Source organism: Semicossyphus pulcher, unplaced genomic scaffold, assembly GCF_022749685.1.
Source record: "Semicossyphus pulcher isolate SPU_LCO1_2020_fin unplaced genomic scaffold, fSemPul1.0.p SCAF_16, whole genome shotgun sequence".
Lineage (NCBI taxonomy): Eukaryota > Metazoa > Chordata > Actinopteri > Labriformes > Labridae > Semicossyphus > Semicossyphus pulcher.
This window is the reverse complement of record NW_027211670.1, coordinates 15,729,187-15,752,883: the sequence shown is the minus strand read 5'-3', so window position 1 is coordinate 15,752,883 and position 23,697 is coordinate 15,729,187. Positions and strand designations below refer to the sequence as shown.

The window sequence follows — 23,697 nt, the reverse complement described above, 5'->3', positions numbered from 1 at the left end:
AACAATACTAACATTCAGAACACTTTGCTTATTGGGACATAAAGCTAAAATAAATTGGTGAAATATAATGTTTTCATGTTGCAACATCTGTGTCAATTCAAATATACTGTATATTGAAAAGAAATAGTCATATATAATTAATTTAATTGTATTAATTTAATGGTAAGTCATGGTCAGTTCAATTTATGAAAATGTAGTTGGTCTAGTTTAAATATTTTCAGAGTAGTGCAAAAAGTATTCTGCCCGAAGTACCCTCAGTTGAGTAGGAATCAAAGTGCAACGGAACCTTTGTTTGCAATATGTAGAGGTGGGGGAAGGCTGAGGGTGCGACAAACACCGAGGATGTAAACAAATCGTTCAAACCTACAGTTGAATGTATAATATGACATTATTTTACTGTAGTATCTTTTGATATATGTACGTAGCTTGTCCTCTATGTTGTTATGTGCTTTTAGCGGTTGGTCCGAATAGCAGGTAACGCCTCGGTGACACGTCAGTTAACCGTTTAAAATGGTAAGTTGTAAAGGCCGTTACGTAATCACTGCGATCACATAGAGTACTGTAGAAGCTATTTAAAGAGGCTGTTAAATTTACAATAATTCCTTATTTGGGAGTAAAAATAACTAAGTGCATTTTGCTGTCATTCAAATTTAGTCTACTTTTGTTAAACTATATGAACATTATTTGAACCACCATTCAATGCACACATTTAATCAGAGACTGTGCTAAACTATAGCTGTAACGTATCGTTTTTAAAAGCCGGAAATTGTGCCTAATTTAAGACGTTATGTTGACAAATAAAGTGTGAAAATATATGTATATATATTTTTTAAAATAATGAAATATATGATATATATGCTTGAGAGGAAATGTCATACATTTCCATTTCTTCCTCTGACTTAATAAGTAGCATTTTATCAGTTTCATAAGTCTCTATTTTCCTTAAAACACCAGAAGTTCCAAAGTCATGTCTAGGTATTCTTTTTGGAAATAACACCTGTAAAATTCATAGCATGGCTCAAATGGCTGTATTTTGTCCCTGGCTGTACATGCAGATTTACCATATTCCCTGGATCTACACACCGGTGCGGACTGTCCTGGCATTCTGGCACCAGCTGACCAAAACTGAGGTGAGAAAGCTCTCCTGAAAGAGCGTCCAACACTTCCTGTTTGCTGCCCTCTTCCTCTCTGACGCTCTGTCTGAGATAAACATGCATTGTAAAACCAAAATGTTTTCTTCTCAGATCCCGGAGCTGGCCAAGTGCTCGGTGGTGATGAGGGAACGCAGCAGAGTGGAGGAGACCATCTACGCTATGCAACGAGCAGGTGCAGGAAGCCTGCAGGTAAATGACATGGGGTGCACCAAAATGTTGTAAATCAAATACAGGAAATGAAACCAGAACTCAAGGGTTACATGGGTATAAGGAGGTGGACGGTGATACTGAGTTGGACAAAATGAATCTAGGGTACACTGTCAGAGCCAAAGCTTACAATTAGTTGATTATAATAATTATAAGTATGGTTATTTTCCCATAGACTTCTTTATAATTGGACTGGTGTTTGTTGTCCCCTGCTGACCTTTTGAAAGAAAGCAGGTTTAAGCCACTTCGACTTTGGCTTCTCTTTTGAACACAGAGGCTTTGTCCACTTTTTTTTTTACACAGTTAATGGGTTAAAAATATGAATAAATAAAACCAAAATGCAAAAGTAAAACTGGCCCCAATAGTTTCAACTAAATAACGTACTTATTTCTTGTGCTTTATGTCACTGCATCAAACGTGTGTTTGCTGTGTGATAGTGATCCGTTCTAAATCCCTGTATTTCCTCAGGTAATCTCAGACTTCGATATGACACTGACCAGATTTGCCCACAACGGCAAGAGGGTGCCCACAACGCACAGTAAGCTCTCAGACCACACATCGCAGATTCCTCAGAAAGATTATCTGTTCAACTTGTTTCCTTCGTTTTTCCAGACATCCTGGATAACCGGTTGTTGATGAATGAGGATTGCACTAAAAGGGTAAATGTGCTAAAGTCATTAGATCATTAAGATGTGCCCATTTTATATTCATACAATCTTTCCAGTACGGTAACTATAGTTGTGTTTTTTGTGCAGTCAAATGCACAATTTTCAAACCTTAAACTGCTTTAGAAACTTATGTTCACTGGTCTGTAAATCTGCACCCATCATAGCATTATAGATCAGTATCTACATGCTGTTGTATCGCTCCTCTGTAGATGAAGGAGCTGTTGAACACCTACTATCCCATCGAGATCGACCCTGGCAGGAGTGTTGAGGAAAAGCTGCCTCTCATGGTGGAGTGGTAAGAAACAAACCCTTGATTTAGAAATACCATATCTCGCACTGAAGCGTTTAATCTGTATTGTGCGGACCAGTAGACATTATAACATTTCAAACCTTTTATTTTATTTCAAACTTTCAGCATTTAAAGCCCCAGCTCCTGAAAGAAAAACCAATCAAACCCAAGCCTCAGGTATTTTGTTTGTGCTGCTTTTTACAGGTGGACAAAAGTCCACGAGCTGCTGATTCAGCAGAGGATCAGGAAGGACCTGCTGGCCCAGGCTGTCAAGGAATCCAACGCGATGCTCAGGTACACTGTGCTCATATTTCACATCAATCAGGACCCTGGTTCTACAGAATTAAAAAAAGAAAATGTAGCTTATTCCACTGAAATGCACAAAGAAAACTTAAAACTAGAGGAGCTTTGCAGTTAAAACATTACTATAACTTAATTAAACCAGCTGTGGTTTCTCAGATAGCTCTTGATCATTGTGTCTGATCCGCCTTTCTTTAGGGACGGCTACACGGTGTTTTTCGACCGCCTGGCAGAGCAGCAGGTCCCTCTGCTGATCTTCTCGGCAGGTGTCGGAGACATCCTGGAGGAGGTGATCCGACAGAACCGCGTGTTCCATCCCAACGTCCACATCATCTCCAACTACATGGACTTTGACCAGACTGTGAGTTTGACCACACATGGCTTTACTGGGATTTTTTATCATGTATGAAAATGCCCTGCATGGCATTTTGCTAATGATAAGTAAGGTTTTAAATGCAGGACTTTCACTAGTAATGAAGTAATGGTTTTACGACAACAGTGTCTTTAACATTGTCCTTTTAAAAGGGGGCCCTGCAAGCCTTCAAAGGCCAACTGATCCACATTTTCAACAAGAGGGAGGGCGCTCTGTCACGCGCAGCCGGCCTCCGAGAGCTGCAGGGGCGACCCAACGTGCTGCTGCTGGGAGACTCGTTAGGAGACCTGACGATGGCCGACGGCGTGTCTGAGCACCAGAACCTCCTCACCATCGGCTTCCTCAACGACCAGGTCAGACCGATGGGATTTTTTTTATATTAACCGAGCAAGTTTTAGGAGAAGTTCTCAGTGTGTTTTGTCTGTCAGGTGGAGGAGAGAAAAGAGTCGTACGTCAACGCCTTCGACATCGTGCTGGTGAAGGACGAGACGCTGGACGTTCCAAACGCTATCCTCAAACACATTACCTCATTGAAAGACAACAAGTAAGACGCACATGGAGGAACTGGACACACAGACGGACTTATTCACTCCTTTCAGCATGTTGCACTGTGGACTATCACACATCATCTCTCACCTCAAACCTTGAAACTTGGCTTTGTTATTGGTGCAAATCTCTCTCTGAAATCTAAAGTCTATTTATTTTTTTACACTCTCAATGTTTTTTATTTTAAAGCAATCTTACCAAAGTTTAACAGTTTAAGAGGTCAACGTTAGGTCATGCATCTTTACCTCAGTTACAGAACTCACTGAAGGGACGGTTAAAAGTCTTCAGATGCTTAAAGAGCTCAGAACATGAGCATCCTCTTAAAGCGTCTGTTGAAACATCAACACAGAATACTTTTATTTTCACTCCTTTTTGGCTTTAAAACATTAAATTGTTTCACATTATGAGGGTGAACACTTTAAGCCAATATATAAGCAAAGTTTTAAAACACATTTTAAATGTCTCCTTCTTCCAGGTCTTTCACTTCATACTCACACAGCTCTGGTGTGTTTTATGTACTGTGTATTAACTCTGTGTGTACTCAAACAAACACTGTGTTCAATTATAGGATGATTCATAAGTGTAGTGGCACCCTGCAAAGTCTTGATGTTCATGTCTACTACAGGAACCATCCGCTTGAATGCAGGGTGCTTTAACTTGACAGTGGTGCTATTAATCTTTAAGCTGATCTTGTAGTTAGCAATGTTCTAGCACTCGCGACAGTAAAGACAAACCCGTTCATGCTAGCATCAAATACATTGCTACAATTTTGTATAATTTGTACACAACCTGTGAGGGGTGTGTTCCTGCCACTGTGGCTGCTTTAAATTAGGACTTAAATTTGACTTACTCAGACTTTGTGTTGCTCTGACACTTACCGTTACCGTTACCTAACAGTTTTCTGAAAATTTAATTTAATTTTCTCCCTATAAAAACCAGGAAGTGAATAGAAAATAATTGCAAAGATGAATCTCTTGGTTTTATCTACATTAGAAATTCCACAAAATTGGGATTTGACTCGTTAATCAACATTTTTACTGTATGCTACTAATAAATTCATAGAATACTGTCTTATGAAAGTAAGGAGGCATTGCATTTATATATAATTTTGTTTTAAATTCTACAGGAGTTACATCATTAAAACCTTTATCAATAATGTCTCCCACAAATATTTACTAAAACAATCATATAGACCCTGAATGACACATTGTTAGGACACGACTGCAGAGACGTGCATCACTTAAAAAGATTCTTTGGAGAAAAAGTCATTGATACTGAGGGTGCATTTTCCAGTAAAAAAATATTCTTCTCATTGTAATTTTTCTTCTCATAAAAGTTGTAATTATGTTTGAAGTTCTGGTGCAGGATCAACAGTTGCAACATTTCTTAAAGTCACATTTTACATTTAAAAAAATATGGTCCAAATAAATTAATTCACACATTTTTGTCAAAACCTGGCGCCTACATTTCCCACAATGCATCTCAACCTGTCAGTTTGGAGCAATGACTGTATAGAAAGATGGATGGCGTGTCTCTGTCTACTCTTATCTTACAAAATTGAAGCCAAAACACTCCCTGAGGCGGGCGCTGCCGTCTTACGATGGTGACGTCATTTGGAGCCAGAGCTGCGCAGTAGAGATCACACCGCGAACAAAAACACACACTAAACTTATTGCAAAAAAACCGGCAAAGATTCCGCACCTCAGCCACAGCGGAACAGCTAATTTGTGTTGGTCCGTAGCCGACGTTCACAGATATGTAAACTTAAATGACTGTAGTGATTGTTTTAGTCTCCTCCTTTGTCTCTTCTCGCCATTCCTCCTCTTCTGCTAATCAGGAACAGATTGGCTGCAGGAGCCGCATTTGTCAACAGAGCTGTCAATCATCCTTTTTTACAGCATCAAATAACTCATTAAAAATAAACTTGTCAGAAAAATGAACACTTGGACATAAATCATCATGATAAGAACTAACTATAATGACAGAAACATTTATTTGGCGTGTATTTTGATTTTATAGTTTGACTCATTTTGTCACTTTGTCCCATCTGTTAACATGGAGGAGGCGGGCTTTATGACCAATACTGCAGCCAGTCAGCAGGGGGAGTTAGAGATGTTTGGCTTCAGCTGTCATGTCGTCCATCTTTTTATACAGCCTATGGTTTGGAGATTTAGATTTAGATCCCCAAGACCTGTAAACAGACTTTGATGTGTAAAACTGGAACACTTCCTCTTTAAATGTGACATTGATAAATGTTTTTCTCTACGTCTTGCACTAAAAAATGTCATTTAAAGAAGATATCAGCTGTTAAACTGTCTTTGTGAAACTCTCTTTCAGTAAAAATATACATGAAGAAAATGAAACAAGTTTTGTTTTCTTACAAACATTTTAATAATTTTTACTTTCAGGGACGTAAAAAGGTGCTTGTTTGGTTTTTCTGAAATACAACAATCAAAAACAAACATACAACACAAAAATCCACAAAAAAGACCCTTTGCACTATTTTCATGTCCATTCAGAAGACTGTCCAATGTGGTGCAGAAAGAAATAAACCATGATGCTGTGTGGGGAAAGTCTCTCGTTGCTTGTTTTAAGGTGTTCGGGTTTATCCCTGAGAGAGGATCAAAGCACTCGTCCTCATCACAACTCGTCGTGACTCGCCTCCCTTTCTTTGTCCTCGTCCACCTTCAGTTTGAGTTCTTCGGCCGTGATCACGCCATCTTTGTTTCTGTCCTGGTTGTTGAACATGTCGGCGATAACCTGCTCCATGATGAGACCGGGCTTGATGCGACCTTTGCCCTCCTCCACCTGCAGCTTGATGAACTCTCCAAACTGGAAAGGGTCCACAGATAGAATAGCATAGTCAGAGTCAGTTTTTGTCACTGTAACATCGCCTCTTCACATTTGCAAACATTAAACAGGCGGGACATGCTTGCTTTCATGTAATGCTAATCGCTAATCGCAGCATTTTGAGATCTGTCGTTAATTCAGAAAAACAGAGCAGACTTTTTTTCTCAAGTGAATGCAATATGCTTCTGTAACATCTTGTGGATTTTCATAGTGCTCAGGAGAAGTACATATCAACATCTACTGCACATTAACAGGAGGAGGTGCAATATTTGTTAAAGATGAAATGTGTGTCAAAATACCATTTTAATTATTTAAATACTGTGCTGCAAAAATGTTCTGGTCTACACAACATACACAGACGTAGGTATCTAATGTCTTTGTTTGATACAGATCCCCGCAAAAATCCTGTTTTTCAATGAAAATCAGGATAATGATGTCAAAATTATCATTCCCTTTAATATCACAAATCATATTGAAATTGCAAAACAAGTCAAAATAAATCAGATGTTTTTTCAAAGTCGTTCAGCACGAGTTTCAAAGGGGAATTATTCTCTGTGATTCTCAATCTCTTAAATTGTTCTGATAGCACAAGTTTTGTAGAAAATTAAACAACCAGCAGAATCATTCTTGATGTTACCACCAGGTGGTGCCAAAGTGTCGAGTCATGCTGGCTTTTGTTATAGGCTCCACCAATTTAGGTTTGGTCAACAAGGGGGCGCTTAAGCTAAAGAAGCGGTTATTGTTTACTTCCGCCTGGCGCAGCATACTGCAAAATTAATTTGAAAAGCTCCTCCACACTACATACTACTTCCGAACGCAGTATGCAGTATACAGTATACAGTATACAGTATGTAGCATGTAGTATGTTGTATATAGTACGTAGTATGTAGTATGCAGTATATAGTACGTAGCATGTAGTATTCAGTATATAGTATGTAGTATGGAGTATATAGTACGTAGCATGTAGTATGCAGTATATAGTATATAGTATATAGTATGTAGTATGTAGTATGCAGTATATAGTACGTAGCATGTAGTATGCAGTATATAGTATGTAGTATATAGTACATAGAATGTCGTATATAGTACGCCATTTCGAACACAGCCCTACTCAAAGACTGAACGACTTAACTAAGGTATAAATATAATAAATGTGTGCTGCTTTCAGAGGGATATATTGTCCTTTTTACTCACAGCACATTCGTGGGTGTAGTATTGCTCCATAATAATTTGCATGTGATTTAACATACCAGGAACTAGTAGATATTTTTTCAAAGTCGTTCAGCACTAGTTTCAAAGGGGAATTGTTCTCTGTGATTCTCAATCTCTTAAATTGTTCTGATAGCACAAGTTTTGTAGAAAATTAAACAACCAGCAGAATCATTCTTGATGTTACCACCAGGTTAGGTTTGGTCAACAATGGGGAACTTTAGCTAAAGAAGCGGCAGTTATTGTTTACTTCCGCCTGGCGTAGCATACTGCAAAATGAATTTGAAAAGCTCCTCCATACTACATACTACTGCCGAACGCAGTATGCAGTATACAGTACATAGTACATAGTACGTATTATGTAGTATGCAGTATATAGTACGTAGTATGTAGTATGCAGTCTATAGTACGTAGTATGCAGTATATAGTATGTAGCATGTAGTATGTAGTATATAGTATGTAGTATGTAGTATGCAGTATATAGTACGTAGTATGTAGTATGCAGTATATAGTATGTAGCATGTAGTATGCAGTATATAGTACGTAATATGCAGTATATAGTACATAGTATGTAGTATGCAGTATATAGTATGTAGCATTTAGTATGCAGTCTATAGTACGTAGTATGCAGTATATAGTACGTAGTATGTAGTATGCAGTATATAGTATGTAGTATGTAGTATGCAGTATATAGTATGTAGTATGCAGTATATAGTATGTAGCATGTAGTATGTAGTATGCAGTATATAGTATGTAGTATGCAGTATATAGTACGTAGTATGCAGTATGTAGTATGCAGTATAAAGTATGTAGTATGTAGTACGCAGTATATAGTACATAGTATGTAGTATGAAGTATATTGTATGTAGTATATAGCATGTAGTATGCAGTATATAGTACGTAGCATGTAGTATGCAGTATATAGTATATAGTATGTAGTATATAGTACGTAGAATGTCGTATATAGTACGCCATTTTGAACACAGCCCTACTCAAAGACTGAACGACTTAACTAAGGTATAAATATAATAAATGTGTGCTGCTTTCAGAGGGATATATTGTCCTTTTTATTCACAGCACATTCGTGGGTGTAGTATTGCTCCATAATAATTTGCATGTGATTTAACATACCAGGAACTAGTAGATATTTTTTCAAAGTCGTTCAGCACTAGTTTCAAAGGGGAATTGTTCTCTGTGATTCTCAATCTCTTAAATTGTTCTGATAGCACAAGTTTTGTAGAAAATTAAACAACCAGCAGAATCATTCTTGATGTTACCACCAGGTTAGGTTTGGTCAACAATGGGGAACTTTAGCTAAAGAAGCGGCAGTTATTGTTTACTTCCGCCTGGCGTAGCATACTGCAAAATGAATTTGAAAAGCTCCTCCATACTACATACTACTGCCGAACGCAGTATGCAGTATACAGTACATAGTACATAGTACGTATTATGTAGTATGCAGTACATAGTACGTAGTATCTAGTATGCAGTCTATAGTACGTAGTATGCAGTATATAGTATGTAGCATGTAGTATGTAGTATATAGTATGTAGTATGTAGTATGCAGTATATAGTACGTAGCATGTAGTATGTAGTATATAGTACGTAGCATGTAGTATGTAGTATATAGTACGTAGTATGTATTATGCAGTATATAGTACGTAGTATGTAGTATGCAGTATGTAGCATGTAGTATGCAGTCTATAGTACGTAGTATGCAGTATATAGTACGTAGTATTTAGTATGTAGTATGCAGTATGTAGCATGTAGTATGCAGTCTATAGTACGTAGTATGCAGTATATAGTACGTAGTATTTAGTATGCAGTATATAGTATGTAGCATGTAGTATGTAGTATATAGTACGTAGTATGTAGTATGCAGTATATAATATGTAGTATATAGTATGTAGTATGCAGTATAAAGTAGGTAGTATGTAGTACATAGTATGTAGTATGAAGTATATTGTATGTAGTATATAGCATGTAGTATGCAGTATATAGTACGTAGCATGTAGTATGCAGTATATAGTATATAGTATGTAGTATATAGTACGTAGAATGTCGTATATAGTACGCCATTTTGAACACAGCCCTACTCAAAGACTGAACGACTTAACTAAGGTATAAATATAATAAATGTGTGCTGCTTTCAGAGGGATATATTGTCCTTTTTACTCACAGCACATTCGTGGGTGTAGTATTGCTCCATAATAATTTGCATGTGATTTAACATACCAGGAACTAGTAGATATTTTTTCAAAGTCGTTCAGCACTAGTTTCAAAGGGGAATTGTTCTCTGTGATTCTCAATCTCTTAAATTGTTCTGATAGCACAAGTTTTGTAGAAAATTAAACAACCAGCAGAATCATTCTTGATGTTACCACCAGGTTAGGTTTGGTCAACAATGGGGAACTTTAGCTAAAGAAGCGGCAGTTATTGTTTACTTCCGCCTGGCGTAGCATACTGCAAAATGAATTTGAAAAGCTCCTCCATACTACATACTACTGCCGAACGCAGTATGCAGTATACAGTACATAGTACATAGTACGTATTATGTAGTATGCAGTATATAGTACGTAGTATGTAGTATGCAGTCTATAGTACGTAGTATGCAGTATATAGTATGTAGCATGTAGTATGTAGTATATAGTATGTAGTATGTAGTATGCAGTATATAGTACGTAGTATGTAGTATGCAGTATATAGTATGTAGCATGTAGTATGCAGTATATAGTACGTAGTATGCAGTATATAGTACATAGTATGTAGTATGCAGTATATAGTATGTAGCATTTAGTATGCAGTCTATAGTACGTAGTATGCAGTATATAGTATATAGTATGTAGTATGTAGTATGCAGTATATAGTATGTAGTATGCAGTATATAGTATGTAGCATGTAGTATGTAGTATGCAGTATATAGTATGTAGTATGCAGTATATAGTACGTAGTATGCAGTATGTAGTATGCAGTATAAAGTATGTAGTATGTAGTACGCAGTATATAGTACATAGTATGTAGTATGAAGTATATTGTATGTAGTATATAGCATGTAGTATGCAGTATATAGTACGTAGCATGTAGTATGCAGTATATAGTATATAGTATGTAGTATATAGTACGTAGAATGTCGTATATAGTACGCCATTTTGAACACAGCCCTACTCAAAGACTGAACGACTTAACTAAGGTATAAATATAATAAATGTGTGCTGCTTTCAGAGGGATATATTGTCCTTTTTATTCACAGCACATTCGTGGGTGTAGTATTGCTCCATAATAATTTGCATGTGATTTAACATACCAGGAACTAGTAGATATTTTTTCAAAGTCGTTCAGCACTAGTTTCAAAGGGGAATTGTTCTCTGTGATTCTCAATCTCTTAAATTGTTCTGATAGCACAAGTTTTGTAGAAAATTAAACAACCAGCAGAATCATTCTTGATGTTACCACCAGGTTAGGTTTGGTCAACAATGGGGAACTTTAGCTAAAGAAGCGGCAGTTATTGTTTACTTCCGCCTGGCGTAGCATACTGCAAAATGAATTTGAAAAGCTCCTCCATACTACATACTACTGCCGAACGCAGTATGCAGTATACAGTACATAGTACATAGTACGTATTATGTAGTATGCAGTACATAGTACGTAGTATCTAGTATGCAGTCTATAGTACGTAGTATGCAGTATATAGTATGTAGCATGTAGTATGTAGTATATAGTATGTAGTATGTAGTATGCAGTATATAGTACGTAGCATGTAGTATGTAGTATATAGTACGTAGCATGTAGTATGTAGTATATAGTACGTAGTATGTATTATGCAGTATATAGTACGTAGTATGTAGTATGCAGTATGTAGCATGTAGTATGCAGTCTATAGTACGTATTATGCAGTATATAGTACGTAGTATTTAGTATGTAGTATGCAGTATGTAGCATGTAGTATGCAGTCTATAGTACGTAGTATGCAGTATATAGTACGTAGTATTTAGTATGCAGTATATAGTATGTAGCATGTAGTATGTAGTATATAGTACGTAGTATGTAGTATGCAGTATATAGTATGTAGTATGCAGTATAAAGTAGGTAGTATGTAGTACATAGTATGTAGTATGAAGTATATTGTATGTAGTATATAGCATGTAGTATGCAGTATATAGTACGTAGCATGTAGTATGCAGTATATAGTATATAGTATGTAGTATATAGTACGTAGAATGTCGTATATAGTACGCCATTTTGAACACAGCCCAACTCAAAGACTGAACGACTTAACTAAGGTATAAATATAATAAATGTGTGCTGCTTTCAGAGGGATATATTGTCCTTTATACTCACAGCACATTTGTGGGTGTAGTATTGCTCCATAATAATTTGCATGTGATTTAACATACCAGGAACTAGTAAAACAGTAAAATACTACAAACACATGTATCAGCAATAGCTAATAATCTATAAACTGTATTTGAAATTAAAGTGCATTATTCTGCTTATATTTAAGTAACACTCTGATTGCAGGACTCTTACTTGTAATTTAGTATTTCTACATCGATACGTGGTTACTTCACTTAAGTGGAAGAACTGAATACTTCTTCCATCACAGTAACTTTGTTAATAAGATTTACGTACCTCATCCTGCGGCACCTCTTTGTTTTTGTTGACGTCGAGGGCTTCGAACAGGTCGGCCGGGCTGTCCTGAAGCCACACAAACAGGTAACCAGGCGGGACTCCCTTCTCAAAGCTCACCAGTTCAATGTCAAAGACGAGCACAGCACTGCTCGGCACACCGGTGGCTGAAGGATAGAAAAGTGTTTTACTTTTTATATCTAAGTATCTGTTTTACTAATCAGGTCAGCTTTTATTTTGACACAAGTCTCACCTCCTTTTTCTCCGTGGCCGAGGTGAGGCGGCACCGTCACCAGCCTCTTCTCTCCCACACACATGCCTCTCAAGCCCTCGTCCAGCCCGTCAATCACCTTGTCTGCACCCAGCACCGCATCCTGAAGGTTCTCATAGTCGTGTCTGAGGACGAGGTTGATCATGTAAAATCATACTGATCTGAAACTGTAAAATATCACAGTTCTAAAAATATGTTTGTGACTCACGAGGAGAAGAGCGGCGTGCCATCCACCAGGGTGCAGTTGTAGTGGTAGCGGACGAGGTCGTTGACCCCGGTGGTCTCGTTACACACGTCGGGCTTGAAGGTGATCTGGATTTCCACGGTGTCGCTGGGGTTGTGGAAGTCGATGACGTGAATGTCAAACACCAGAACAGCAGAACGGGGGATGATGTCACCTGCAGAGAGTGAAAAATATGTCATCTTTACGGCTTTCAAAATTTTATTCCACAAGGATTTTTTTCAGTAAAGATTATATTATTATAAAGATAATTAACATCAATTCAGGGAAACGACTCACAGAACGCTGCAGGAAACATTTTAGTAACTTACCTGCTCCTTGCTCTCCGTACGCCAGGTGTGGCGGGATGGTGACCCTCCTCCTCTCCCCCGTGCAGACTCCCAGCAGGGCCTGGTCCATGCCTGCAATCACATACCCCATCCCGATGTAGGTGTTGTATGTGCTGTTCCTCTGGTAGCTGTTGGCAGATGAGAAAAAGGGGTGATACATCTTGAAGAAAAAATACACACGTCACCAATGTTTAAAACTGAAAGTACGTCATCATTGGAGCGGCAGTGTTTCACCTTGTGTCAAAGGTGACTCCGTTCAGGAAGGTACCGTTGTAGTGATACCGGATGTAATCTCCAACCACGGACTTGCGTGTGCACGGCTCGGGCACCACCTGGTCCTCAACGGTGATGTTATCCTTCGGGTTATGAATGTCCACCAACAGGACATCAAACACCAGAGTGGCCTGGGAGGGGACCACTTTACCTGGAGAGCAGAAGGTGGGAAACTTCAAACTCCACTTCTCTCATCAATTTATGTTACACTGTCCATTACCTGTTAAATTTTGGGTTGTTTCTATCTGATACATTCATTCAAAAGATTGTAATATAATGATTATTCCTTACAACAAAGCTCAAATATAAAATGGGTAGACATTTTGAAATTTTCTGAACTATTTATAGAAAAAGTTGAGATTTTCACCAGCCCTTTAAGAAAAGCAGAGGACGCTTAAAGCTATAAAAAAAATCAAACGACAATCTGGGCTGCAGTTTCACATTTTAAATGAGCAATAATACAGGATACAGCTCCAGAAAACAATAAGAGACCACGGCAAAAATCTGTTCTACTCTACCCGACTATTTATAGGTTTGTGTTTGTGTAAAATTAACTTTTGTTTTATCGCATAAAAATAATTTCTCGAAATCAAATATTCACATTTAGGTCTTTTATTTGCAGAAAACGACGACAAAAGATGTTTTTCAGACCTCGAATAATGCAACAAAAACAAGTTCATGTTCATTTTTAAAGTTATAATCTCCAAGATTTTAGTTTCCTTCTCTTTGGCGCCACCTGTGGTTATAAACGGTAATTGCAGGAGCACACTTCCCAGATATCCAGACAGTGTTGCATGTGTGACGTCCACGGTTGGCACTGGCTGATCATTTTCCTCACGGACGGTCGCTTTCCTTTTTAGACTGTTTGCCTTCATCTGAGCGTTGAATTGGTTTCTATTTCTTTGGATTTTGACTTATTGTTGAAGTTGTATCTGTAGTCTTCGATCTTTCCTTTGTTTGTTCAGCCATAGTAGATTACTGTTTACTCGCAACACTTGAAGAGACCGGAAAAGCCTACCGTTACTGACGAGGGTTCAGTGTTCAGTTCAACATTTCAGTGTTGGTTATATTTTTACTTGTTATATTTCGAAATCTTTTTCTTATCATGTTGCTTAGCGTTAGCCTTGGCCTGCAGTTCTGAAATAGTTTGCTGCATCTGTACCATGAAGGTGCTCTGTGGAATCAGCTGTAAACAAAGTTTTGTTTACATTCTCCACACTCTGTGTATCTTTGACATCTAATCCTCTCTCAGACATTTGCAGAGCTTTTCTAAAGTACTCGAATTCGTGCATTGATAACATTCGTGTTTATCTTTGTGTTTGTCCTCGTACATGTAAACAAATCCATTCCTCAATCTGCACAGGGGGACATCTTTAAGTACTACAGAGAAAAGTGTGTCATTCGTGGGATTTGCCTGTTGATTCCTTCTCCTGCTAACATTTTAGTCCGCTAATCCCCCGGCCTTTAGAGAAAGACTAAATCTGCTATCACTTTTTCTTCAGGCCGTCACTTGTACCCCCTTCTTGCCCTCCTTAGTACTGACCTGATCCCTTTTCTCCGTAGGCTTTAAAGGGCGGGATGACGATATTTCTGATCTCTCCCACACACATTCCCAGCAGGCCTTCATCCATGCCCTTGATCAGCCAGCCCTCGCCCACTAAGGAGTCGTGGGTCTGCTTCCTGATGTAGCTACGTAGGGCTCATACAAGCGCAAAGTCAAACACACAACAAACCTGCATGACACAGTATAAAGACAGAAGAGCTGTCATTCGCACACGTCTTCATTTGGAGAAAAAGAATGAGATCATTAAATAAGGACAGGTTTATTTATATTTTTTATAATTGTTTCTTAATTACTCCATAAAAGTTAATCACTGAGCCATAAATCACCTGGAGTCAAAGACAGTGCCGTCGAGCAAAGTGCCGTTAAAGTGGTAGCGCACGAAGTCCGTGCGCATCACGGAGCGTTTACAGTCTTTGGGAGTGGTGACGGTTTTGGTGACAATCATGTCGGCTTTGTTCCACACATCCAACAGATGGACGTCAAACACCAGGGTGGCATCAGCAGGGACTGTGTCACCTGTAAACATGGTTAAATGGACTGACACAGTAAACAACAGATCTATAATTCACGCCCACATTTAATGAAAGCCTCTGTGAAATAATCTCAATCATTGTGTTTCCTTAAATAAACACCCCAGTTGAAACAGGACAGGCTGCAATGAGGGTTAACATCACTAAACAATCTGTTGTGTATTGCTTTAAATGTAGACATACCTATTGGTACTCTAAGTAAGTTAGTTATATGACTGAATTTACTGTATTTATAAAGTGACAAAAACACTTTGTATCAAAGTTAATGTAAATCTATGAAAGGTTACGATTTATAGTTGTAGATATTTGGGTCTTGGCCAAACATTCATGATACCCAGAGGATGAATGCTACTGACTTTGTGGACCCCCTGACATTTTCTCTAGCGCCATCAGGTGGTCAAATCTTCAACTTACACTGTGAAATATTTCATTTTCTACTCTACTGGATTGCACAATATTTTATACCAGCATTCACGGTTCCCAGAAGATGACCCCCACGTGACTTTTCTTTGGCGTTGCCATGACGTCGATATTTATGGTTGACTTGAAATTTCTGGTTTGTGGTCTGAAACTTTGCTTCATGAAAAAATACTTGCAAAACTTTCCCACATTATTCCCATCAGCCTTTGCAAATTTTCGCATGCGTAGGCTACATGCTTAAAGGTGCAAATTTCAAGCTTCAGATTTCACTATAGCTTAGCATAATTTACAGTTAAAAAGAACTGGTGCTCTGTGCAGGCCCTCAAACAGCCTCTGCCTGAAACGACTCAGTCAGCTCTGTCCCCGCCCCTACAAGCCTGCTTTTTTCTGATTGGCCAGCTCTCCGAAGCCTGCAAATGGCAGACCTTTGGCACGCCTCCTACCCTGTGGTCATGTTACAGAGTTGTTGGCAAAGAGTAAACTTCACTGTTTTGATTTGAAATGAATGTCTGCTGCTCTTTCGGGAAAGTAAACACTGATGTATTTCCTTCACAGCCAAAGAAACACTTTCTCCAACACATTCTTCGCCAGCTTAACGCGCAGAGCTGTTGAGCTGAGCTGCTGGGTGGGCGTGTCCTTGAACTGTGCCAGGGGCAGGAAGTTCTGCTGTGTCTAGGGCAGATGCCCAAATATAGAGTTCCTCCACTTTGTGACATCACCGGGGATTACTCCAACATACTTTTACCTACAGATCTGAAACTTCACCCACGTTTAGTCTGGACATGGCATTGTAACATTATATATAAATATGTCTTCAAATGTGAAATAGCATAATACCCTCTCTTTAACAAAGACGCAGAAAGACGCTCAAAATCGCTGTGGGTAGCATGTTAGCAAGCTAATTTTGGTACGTAGCTCAAAGCACCACTAAGAAAAAACTAGCAGAATTACTAGCATGGCAGTAGACTCTGAGAAGTCGTGTTGGTATTTTCATTTCCTCAACACTTTCAGATGTTATAAGAAATTAACTCTATAGCAATATAATCTCTGAGAAGCAGGGGGTGCTGGGGGGGTGCGGGGGTGTAAAAGAGCTGTGTTACTTGACAATCTTCTACTAGTACTTCCAAACAAATGTCCTTTAACCAATGACTACAGACCCTTTGGGGCCCCTGGTCTATTTACCTGCGCCAGCACTTCCATACGCCAGGTGAGGAGGGATGGTGATGGTCCTGCGCTCGTTCACACACATGCCCTGCAGACCTTTATCAAGTCCCGCGAGGAGCCGACCCTCCCCGAGCATTGCCACCTTGGCCTCCCCTTTCTGATGGCTGTGAATGAAAAGGTAGGTACAGACAAAGGAGGTGTCAGAAGTTGGTCAACTTTAAGAAAAAATAGGGATAACATAGGGCGTGCATGCGTGTGGATGTGTTTAACTTATTTGTACATATTAATCTCAGGTATTCTCTGGAAAGTGACACACTTTACGGCCTCTGCAGAGTAATGACTAAGTTTGCATGAAAAGAATCAAAACTTAAATGAATGCAATCAGAATTTCGCACGAACTTACCTCGAATCAAATGTTTTCGCGTCGACTAATGATGCGTTATAGTGATAGCGGACATTATCTCCGTTTTTCGCTTCTCTCGCGCAGACTTTGGGGATGAAGTATTTGTCCACGACTACATCTCCGAGCACAGGACTGGGATTACACTCCACGGAAGACCACGTAGTGAGAAGGAAAAAAGCAATGCAGCAGGCAAACATCTTTGCACAATCACGTTAAATAGATTAGATGGGATTAAAACAATAGACTAATTTAAAGAAAAAAAAGGCCTACAGTGTCCTGCGCGTTTCACGCAGAGGGCCGAGGCTGAAGATGTGGAGCAGAGCAGCGGTGTCTGAAGCCTGTAAACGTGGACAATCTCCAGGTTGCAGTGAAGACTTTTTACCAGAGGGAAGGAATGTCGGAGTTGGGAGTGGGAAGCGCCGTTATCAAGGTAACGACAATAAGAAAGGAGCACTACTTCCTCTAAAGAAATAAGAGAAAATCACAGCAGAGAGGAGGTTTAACGTGTGGAAGGATCGTATTAGAGAATTGAAGCATTCTACTATTGTACTACTTTCAAATAAAGCAAAGATGACGGCTGCTTTTACCCAGGAGACTAGCATAAAACTTTTGTTTTCCTTTCAAAATTGTCCATTTCCGCTTTTATTTTGAAAGCACAGTCGCCTCTTCTTCTGTGTGGCTTGACTCGTCAGCAGCACCGCTGTATACAGATGCAGACCGCAGAGACCCGCCTCTCTGGATCAGCCTCTCTGAGCCGTAAAGTAGCCTGAAAGCCCCAAAAGTTCCTGAATTTTTCATTAATGCTGTAAAATGAAAGTTTGCTCACTCGAGTAGAAACGAAAGACCAAATTGGGAGAAAAGGCAAAGTCTAGTCCCAGAAAAAGTTTCTTTCTTGTCCAACGTTAATAAGACGTCTCAGTAATATGATTTATTAAAAGAAACAGTCTTTAAACTGCAGAATATGTCTATAAAGCAAAGAAAAAAGCCTACTATTTAAATCTAATAATAAAAAAGTTCAGTCTGTTCATCTGTCTTCATATAACCTGAATTGTATTACAGTCTACATGGTCCAACTCAGCTGAATGCAAACGTGACTTCACTACTCTGCTAGTATTGTGGAGTGTTCAGGAAGTTATACAGCCCTGCAGACAAGTGACGGTAATTAATTATGTGTCCATCTTAACCAACTTCTGACCTCTGCTGGAATCATCGGAGAAACATTCAGCACCATCTAGTGGACAGAAGAAGAAACGGCTTCATCCTTCTAGAAGAAAAAGTTATTTGTATGTCATATTCCACGTCATAAATAATGATATAATAAAGTATTGATACTTGGCAGCTGTGCATGGGGAGACTATCGCAGTGCATAATGTTACAATACTATGCTGTATCAAATTCCCCCACCCTAATAGATAACCGTTCATTTAAAGCTACACATCTCATCTTACGGTTGTATTCATCACATTGGTGGTGTAGGTAAACCTGCATGAATAAGTGATGAAAACCAGATTACAAAGCGAACAGTGGTCACTTTTACTCACGCGTATTCTTGTGCCAAATAAAGAAACACAGCTGTTGTCTGCCTGCTCTCAGAAACCTGAGCCAGTCACCTCTGAAGGCCCAATCCCGGAATTCCCACAGACCCCTAAGCACTTCAACAGACCACCACACAGACAGACGCTGGAAACGTTACCAACAGGAGGAGCAGACTAATATGTGGGATCAAATCTTATCATGGTTGCATTTTGCGCTAAAGGAGACGCTTTGTTGACGTTGCTTTTGTTTAACTTTATTTTTATGACAGCCGCGCAATATGAAAACTACAATTTCAGAAACTTCCCCAAAGAGGAGCTCGTGCCGCTCACCACTGCGTATGGATTAGCGTTGGACCATTACGCAGCAGAGAGGTGGACGGAAGCGATCAAATATTTGGAGCTGAGTTTGCGCTTGCACCGGCTTCTCAAAGACAGTGTGAGCTACTGTGTGCTGCTCTGTAACAGCAGCAAACATGAGGAGCCGAACTTTAGAGGAAACAAGGATCTCCTTGTACACTGGCACGTTATGATGAGAGCTTCCTGTCAGAAAAAGTGCAGGGCAAAGTTCCCCGCGCTGCAGCTGCCTCCTCCTGGCAGAGAGATCCTGCAGGACTTCAGCAGAAGATCTCCATACAGATATCTGCACTTTGTGCACTCCAAGGTGAAAAAAACGTGATCAGTCTTAATTGACAGCATCATACACATTTGAAGTTAGACTGAGGGAGTTCAATATTTTCTCCCCAGCTGGATGACCTGCAGAGGGCTGTGCCATGCGCCTACACATACCTGCAGAAGAACCCAGAGGACCAGGAGATGCGCAGACTGATGGAGGAGTACAAGACTCAGTATGACCTGAGCGGCTACCTCACTGACCATGAAGAGCAGCCATATGAGGTGACGACAACATACTGTAGCTCTGTGCCCCCTAAAAAACAATCTTATATATCAGTCTCCCAGTTGGATAAAGTTCCTGACTTTCTCTTTAGGCCTCTTTTCTAAAAGGAGTGACACTCGTCAATTCAGGCGACTACAGCAGCAGTGTTGAACACATGGAGGAAGCTCTCAGACTTTATCTCCACGAGCACGACCTCTGTCAGGCAGTCTGTGAGGGGATCAGTCAGCTTTCACCAGACAGTGACTTCTACACAGTCATAGCAGGTTGGTGTACTATCAAAAATGGGCAGATAACATTTTGTTTTGTACTTGTCAGTGGTTTAAAGTAACTAAGCACATTCACCGCTGACGAAGAAATGGATGTTTCCTCGTAAGAATTTCAAATGAATTCATGGTCCCAATTGCTAGTGTCAAGTCTTCTTCAACACAGCATGTTCACTTTGTTAATGATGGTCCCATTTATAGTAAAATAGCTGATTAAGCAGGGAAAGCTTTAGGTTGTCATTAACACGGCGACCTGCCTTGTTCAGAAATACCTTTAAAAGAGACTCGGCTGTTCACTGTTCAGGTCAGCAGATTTCGTCTAAAGTCTCTTTTTTCATAGCCAAAATTAGCTTTCCAATTTATCTGACAGTTAGCCCACCATGCTAGCGCTAGCAAAGATACCCTACAAAAACCGCTGGTTGGATATGTTAGGCAGCAAGTGAACATTTTGTCCTCAAAGTTGATGTGTTGGAAGCAGGAAAAATTAGCAAGCGTAAGGATGTGAGCGACTTTGACAAAGGCCAAATTGTGATGGCTAGACGTCTGTTCAAGGTGTTGACTCGGCCTCCAAATTCCCCAGATCTCAATGCATCTGTGGGATGTGCTGGACAAACAAGTCCTATCTATGGATCCACCTCAAAACTTACAGGACGTAAAGGATCTGCTGCTGACGTCTTGGTACCAGATACCTCAGCACACTGTCAGAGGTCTAGTGGAGGCCATGCCTCAACGGGTCAGGGCTGTTTTGGTGCCCTACACAATATTAGGCAGGTGGTCATAATGTTATGGCTGATCAGTGTATAGTCTATGAGATTTACTGTAAGGTTTATGCTGCTTTATATTTCCTCCTCCACTACTTTTTTGCTACTAATTAATCTCTTGCTTTTCCACAGACGTCTTTGTTGACGTCTTACAGTGTCAGCTGAAGTGTGAAGAAAACTTGATGCCAAACGTCGGAGGTTTCTTTGTGGAGAAATTTGTGGCCACTATTTATCACTACCTCCAGTACGCCTATTATAAGAGTAAGTTTACAATCACCTCTTTATCAACAGAGCTTTCTTTCACCGAATAATGTTCTTTTTTTTTCTGTCCAGTGAACGATGGTCGCAGTGCGGTGCCCTGTGCGTACAGCTACTTCCTGTTTGAGCCTGAGGACCAGGTCATGAAGCAGAACCTGCAGTATTATGAAGCCTACAGCGAACAGTGGGGCCTTCAGCCTGAACACTTCTCACCCAGGACGGTGAGAAGAGACTTTTTAACCACAAACACAATCTGCTAAGAGCCACTAATCATCCATTCAACACACTCAACTGGGAGGAGCACAGATCATTTGTTTTGTCTGTGTCTGAACAGGAGGCCCTCAAACTCTACAACCACACTGCCACTCTAAAGCAGATGTTGACGTCTGCACAGAAGTTCTTAGAGTTGGATGATGAGGTAAGATTTTCTATTAATAATATTGATAAGCTAAGATTAATCGTCATCAATAAGAATTTGAGTTTCTTTCAGGCTTTTCTTGGATCAGAGGAAGCTGCTCGTCTGGCCTCGGACTCTCCTGATGTTGAGTTTGAGGGGTTGGGAGACTACGAGGAGTCGATCTACGCTGACTGGAGGCAGCCGAAGGGCAAAGGAGACGCTGGGGAGTCAGATATCTGAGGAGAACTATAATGGAGGATTTAAATATAGTGGATCTGAAAATCCTTTGCATCATTAAGTCATTTTAGAGTCAGTATCAAATAAAGAAAATATTAGAATAAATAATAAAGAAAAGCAGGTCTTTTATATTTCAGTTTTATTTAGTCTTCTGTCCTCTGAGTTTTGTGTAATTATTCTGAATTGTATCGATCTAATCTGTGTTTTTAAGGAAATAAAAGAAAGTCAATTAAATTTTTCCTCGCTCAAACTAGAGTTGTCTATACAAGTGCACAGAAGTTTCTTAATTAAATAGTTCCCACATGATTAAAATGAATAAAACTCTCTATATAGCAGTAGATGAGTGAATAATATCACAGTATGCACATACCTGGAAATACAAGTGTTTACTTGACAAACCTCTGAATTGCTCTGACAAATACTTCTATATGGTAAACTATGTATCCTACAGTATCCTACAGTCCCAATGACTATATATATATATTTATATATATATATATATATATATATATATATGTATATCTTTTTATACAGTCTGTGGTTTGAACCTGTATTACTGAAATGCTGTTTTTTTTTTTGTTTTAAACCCTTTGAGTGACATGTCGGCTTGTATGGTTGGATGCAAGCAGATTTAATTCAATGAAGTCACTATCATTTTAATATTATAATTAAACTGAATTTTTTTTGTACTTCAAACTTGACGTGGCTTTACTTTTTAAACAAAATGTGTTGCACAAAACTGCTCACGTTTAGCTCACTGAACATACTGTAATAAAAACAAGACTAAGAGTCAATGTTTGAGACTTTGTGCTGTACTTTGTCTGTGAGCTACTTGCTAACGCTAGCATGGCGGCTTAAACATGCTAGGAGCAAAAACATTGAACATGTTTACAGTCCTAGTTTGGTATGTCAACATGCTAACTGATTAGTCCTAAACAAATGAATGTTTGGACAAAATTTTGTGTTGAAACATTTCAGTTTAGTCAAAGTCGTGAACAGACAGATTGACCAACATCACCGTGCTGCTAGCACGGCTAACAATGCTAGGCTACTTATTGAGACAACATATCTATTTAAAAAAAAAAGTATTTTAAGGGGCACAGTTTTACTCTGAGCCCATGTCATAGCAGTATAAAATCACTTAAAGTTCAGCTACTATTAAAGCCAGTGAAGTCTCAAGTCAATATACACAGATGCTAATATGCTATTAAAAGAGAAAACGGTTTGTTCCACAATATCAACTTAAAGGCTGAAGAGGAATCTGAAAGAGAACATACAGAAGAAGTTATGTATTTTAAACCAGACTTATACCTCACACACATACAGTGCAACACACAGTCACTGTTATTCAGATATGTTTTAATAAATATACAGTAATAATAGTATTATACATAGAAAGCTAATACCGGTTACCTTCCTGTAAGACTAAACATTTGTGTGAATGGTGCCAAAATCCTTTGAGTCCAACTACAATGTGTGATTATACACAGCGGCGGCGACCTGAGCGTTCAGCCAAGTGTGTCCTTGAGAATTAGATTTTATACAGTGCATGTATACGGAACAAAGACTTTCAGTGCGAGAGATAAGTTGACATTTTAATTTGAGTCTGTGTTGATAAATTCTGAGAACATTTTTAACATCACCTGCAGCTTAAAGTCAAAATTAAGTTCGCTTTTTGACTTTTTTTGGTATAAGGAATGTTTTATATTTAGTAACCTGACGTTGACTTCCACTGAAGATGCCAACATATTCCTTTAAATGCTACTGTAAGTTGACTGGCAGTGTAGCCTGGATCATCTCTTCTGGCACAGGCTGTGCTATGATGCAGTTCCTCATTGTTACTAGTTGAAACAAAGCTTCTCAAGCAGCCTCTGTATACCTGGTTTAAAGCTCTCTAACGTCACATACAGGCTGCAGAATTTGTCTCTTTTCCA

General features: G+C 39.2%; 3 protein-coding genes across 4 annotated transcripts; 2 read left to right on the top strand and 1 right to left on the bottom strand.

The window, feature by feature from the left end:
- Positions 1–357: 357 nt before the first annotated feature.
- LOC138593633 (7-methylguanosine phosphate-specific 5'-nucleotidase-like) lies at positions 358–4,868 on the top strand. Of its 2 annotated transcripts, XM_069664708.1 has the most exons (10): positions 358–513; positions 1,056–1,130; positions 1,245–1,343; positions 1,830–1,899; positions 1,974–2,020; positions 2,239–2,324; positions 2,523–2,612; positions 2,817–2,979; positions 3,144–3,344; positions 3,420–4,868. In XM_069664708.1, exons 1-10 carry the CDS (start codon positions 511–513, stop codon positions 3,537–3,539), a joined length of 954 nt encoding a protein of 317 aa, XP_069520809.1. In that variant the 5' UTR covers positions 358–510; the 3' UTR covers positions 3,540–4,868. The 2 variants fall into 2 exon arrangements, with proteins under 2 accessions (XP_069520809.1, XP_069520808.1); XM_069664707.1 differs by lacking the exon at positions 358–513 and having other exon boundaries at positions 1,050–1,130.
- Positions 4,869–5,891: 1,023 nt separating this feature from the next.
- fkbp10b (FKBP prolyl isomerase 10b) lies at positions 5,892–17,786 on the bottom strand. The gene is made up of 10 exons (XM_069663976.1): positions 17,418–17,786; positions 17,033–17,178; positions 15,227–15,416; positions 14,880–15,025; positions 13,298–13,487; positions 13,046–13,191; positions 12,702–12,891; positions 12,476–12,618; positions 12,226–12,389; positions 5,892–6,369 (listed from the first exon to the last, which is right to left on the bottom strand). The coding sequence occupies exons 1-10, from the start codon at positions 17,612–17,614 to the stop codon at positions 6,178–6,180; spliced, it is 1,704 nt and encodes a 567-aa protein (XP_069520077.1). The 5' UTR covers positions 17,615–17,786; the 3' UTR covers positions 5,892–6,177.
- A 1,365-nt stretch (positions 17,787–19,151) lies between these two features.
- On the top strand, positions 19,152–21,777 carry LOC138593118 (endoplasmic reticulum protein SC65-like). The gene is made up of 7 exons (XM_069663977.1): positions 19,152–19,613; positions 19,697–19,846; positions 19,939–20,110; positions 21,004–21,132; positions 21,205–21,350; positions 21,464–21,547; positions 21,620–21,777. The coding sequence occupies exons 1-7, from the start codon at positions 19,152–19,154 to the stop codon at positions 21,764–21,766; spliced, it is 1,290 nt and encodes a 429-aa protein (XP_069520078.1). The 3' UTR covers positions 21,767–21,777.
- The last annotated feature ends 1,920 nt before the right edge of the window (positions 21,778–23,697 follow it).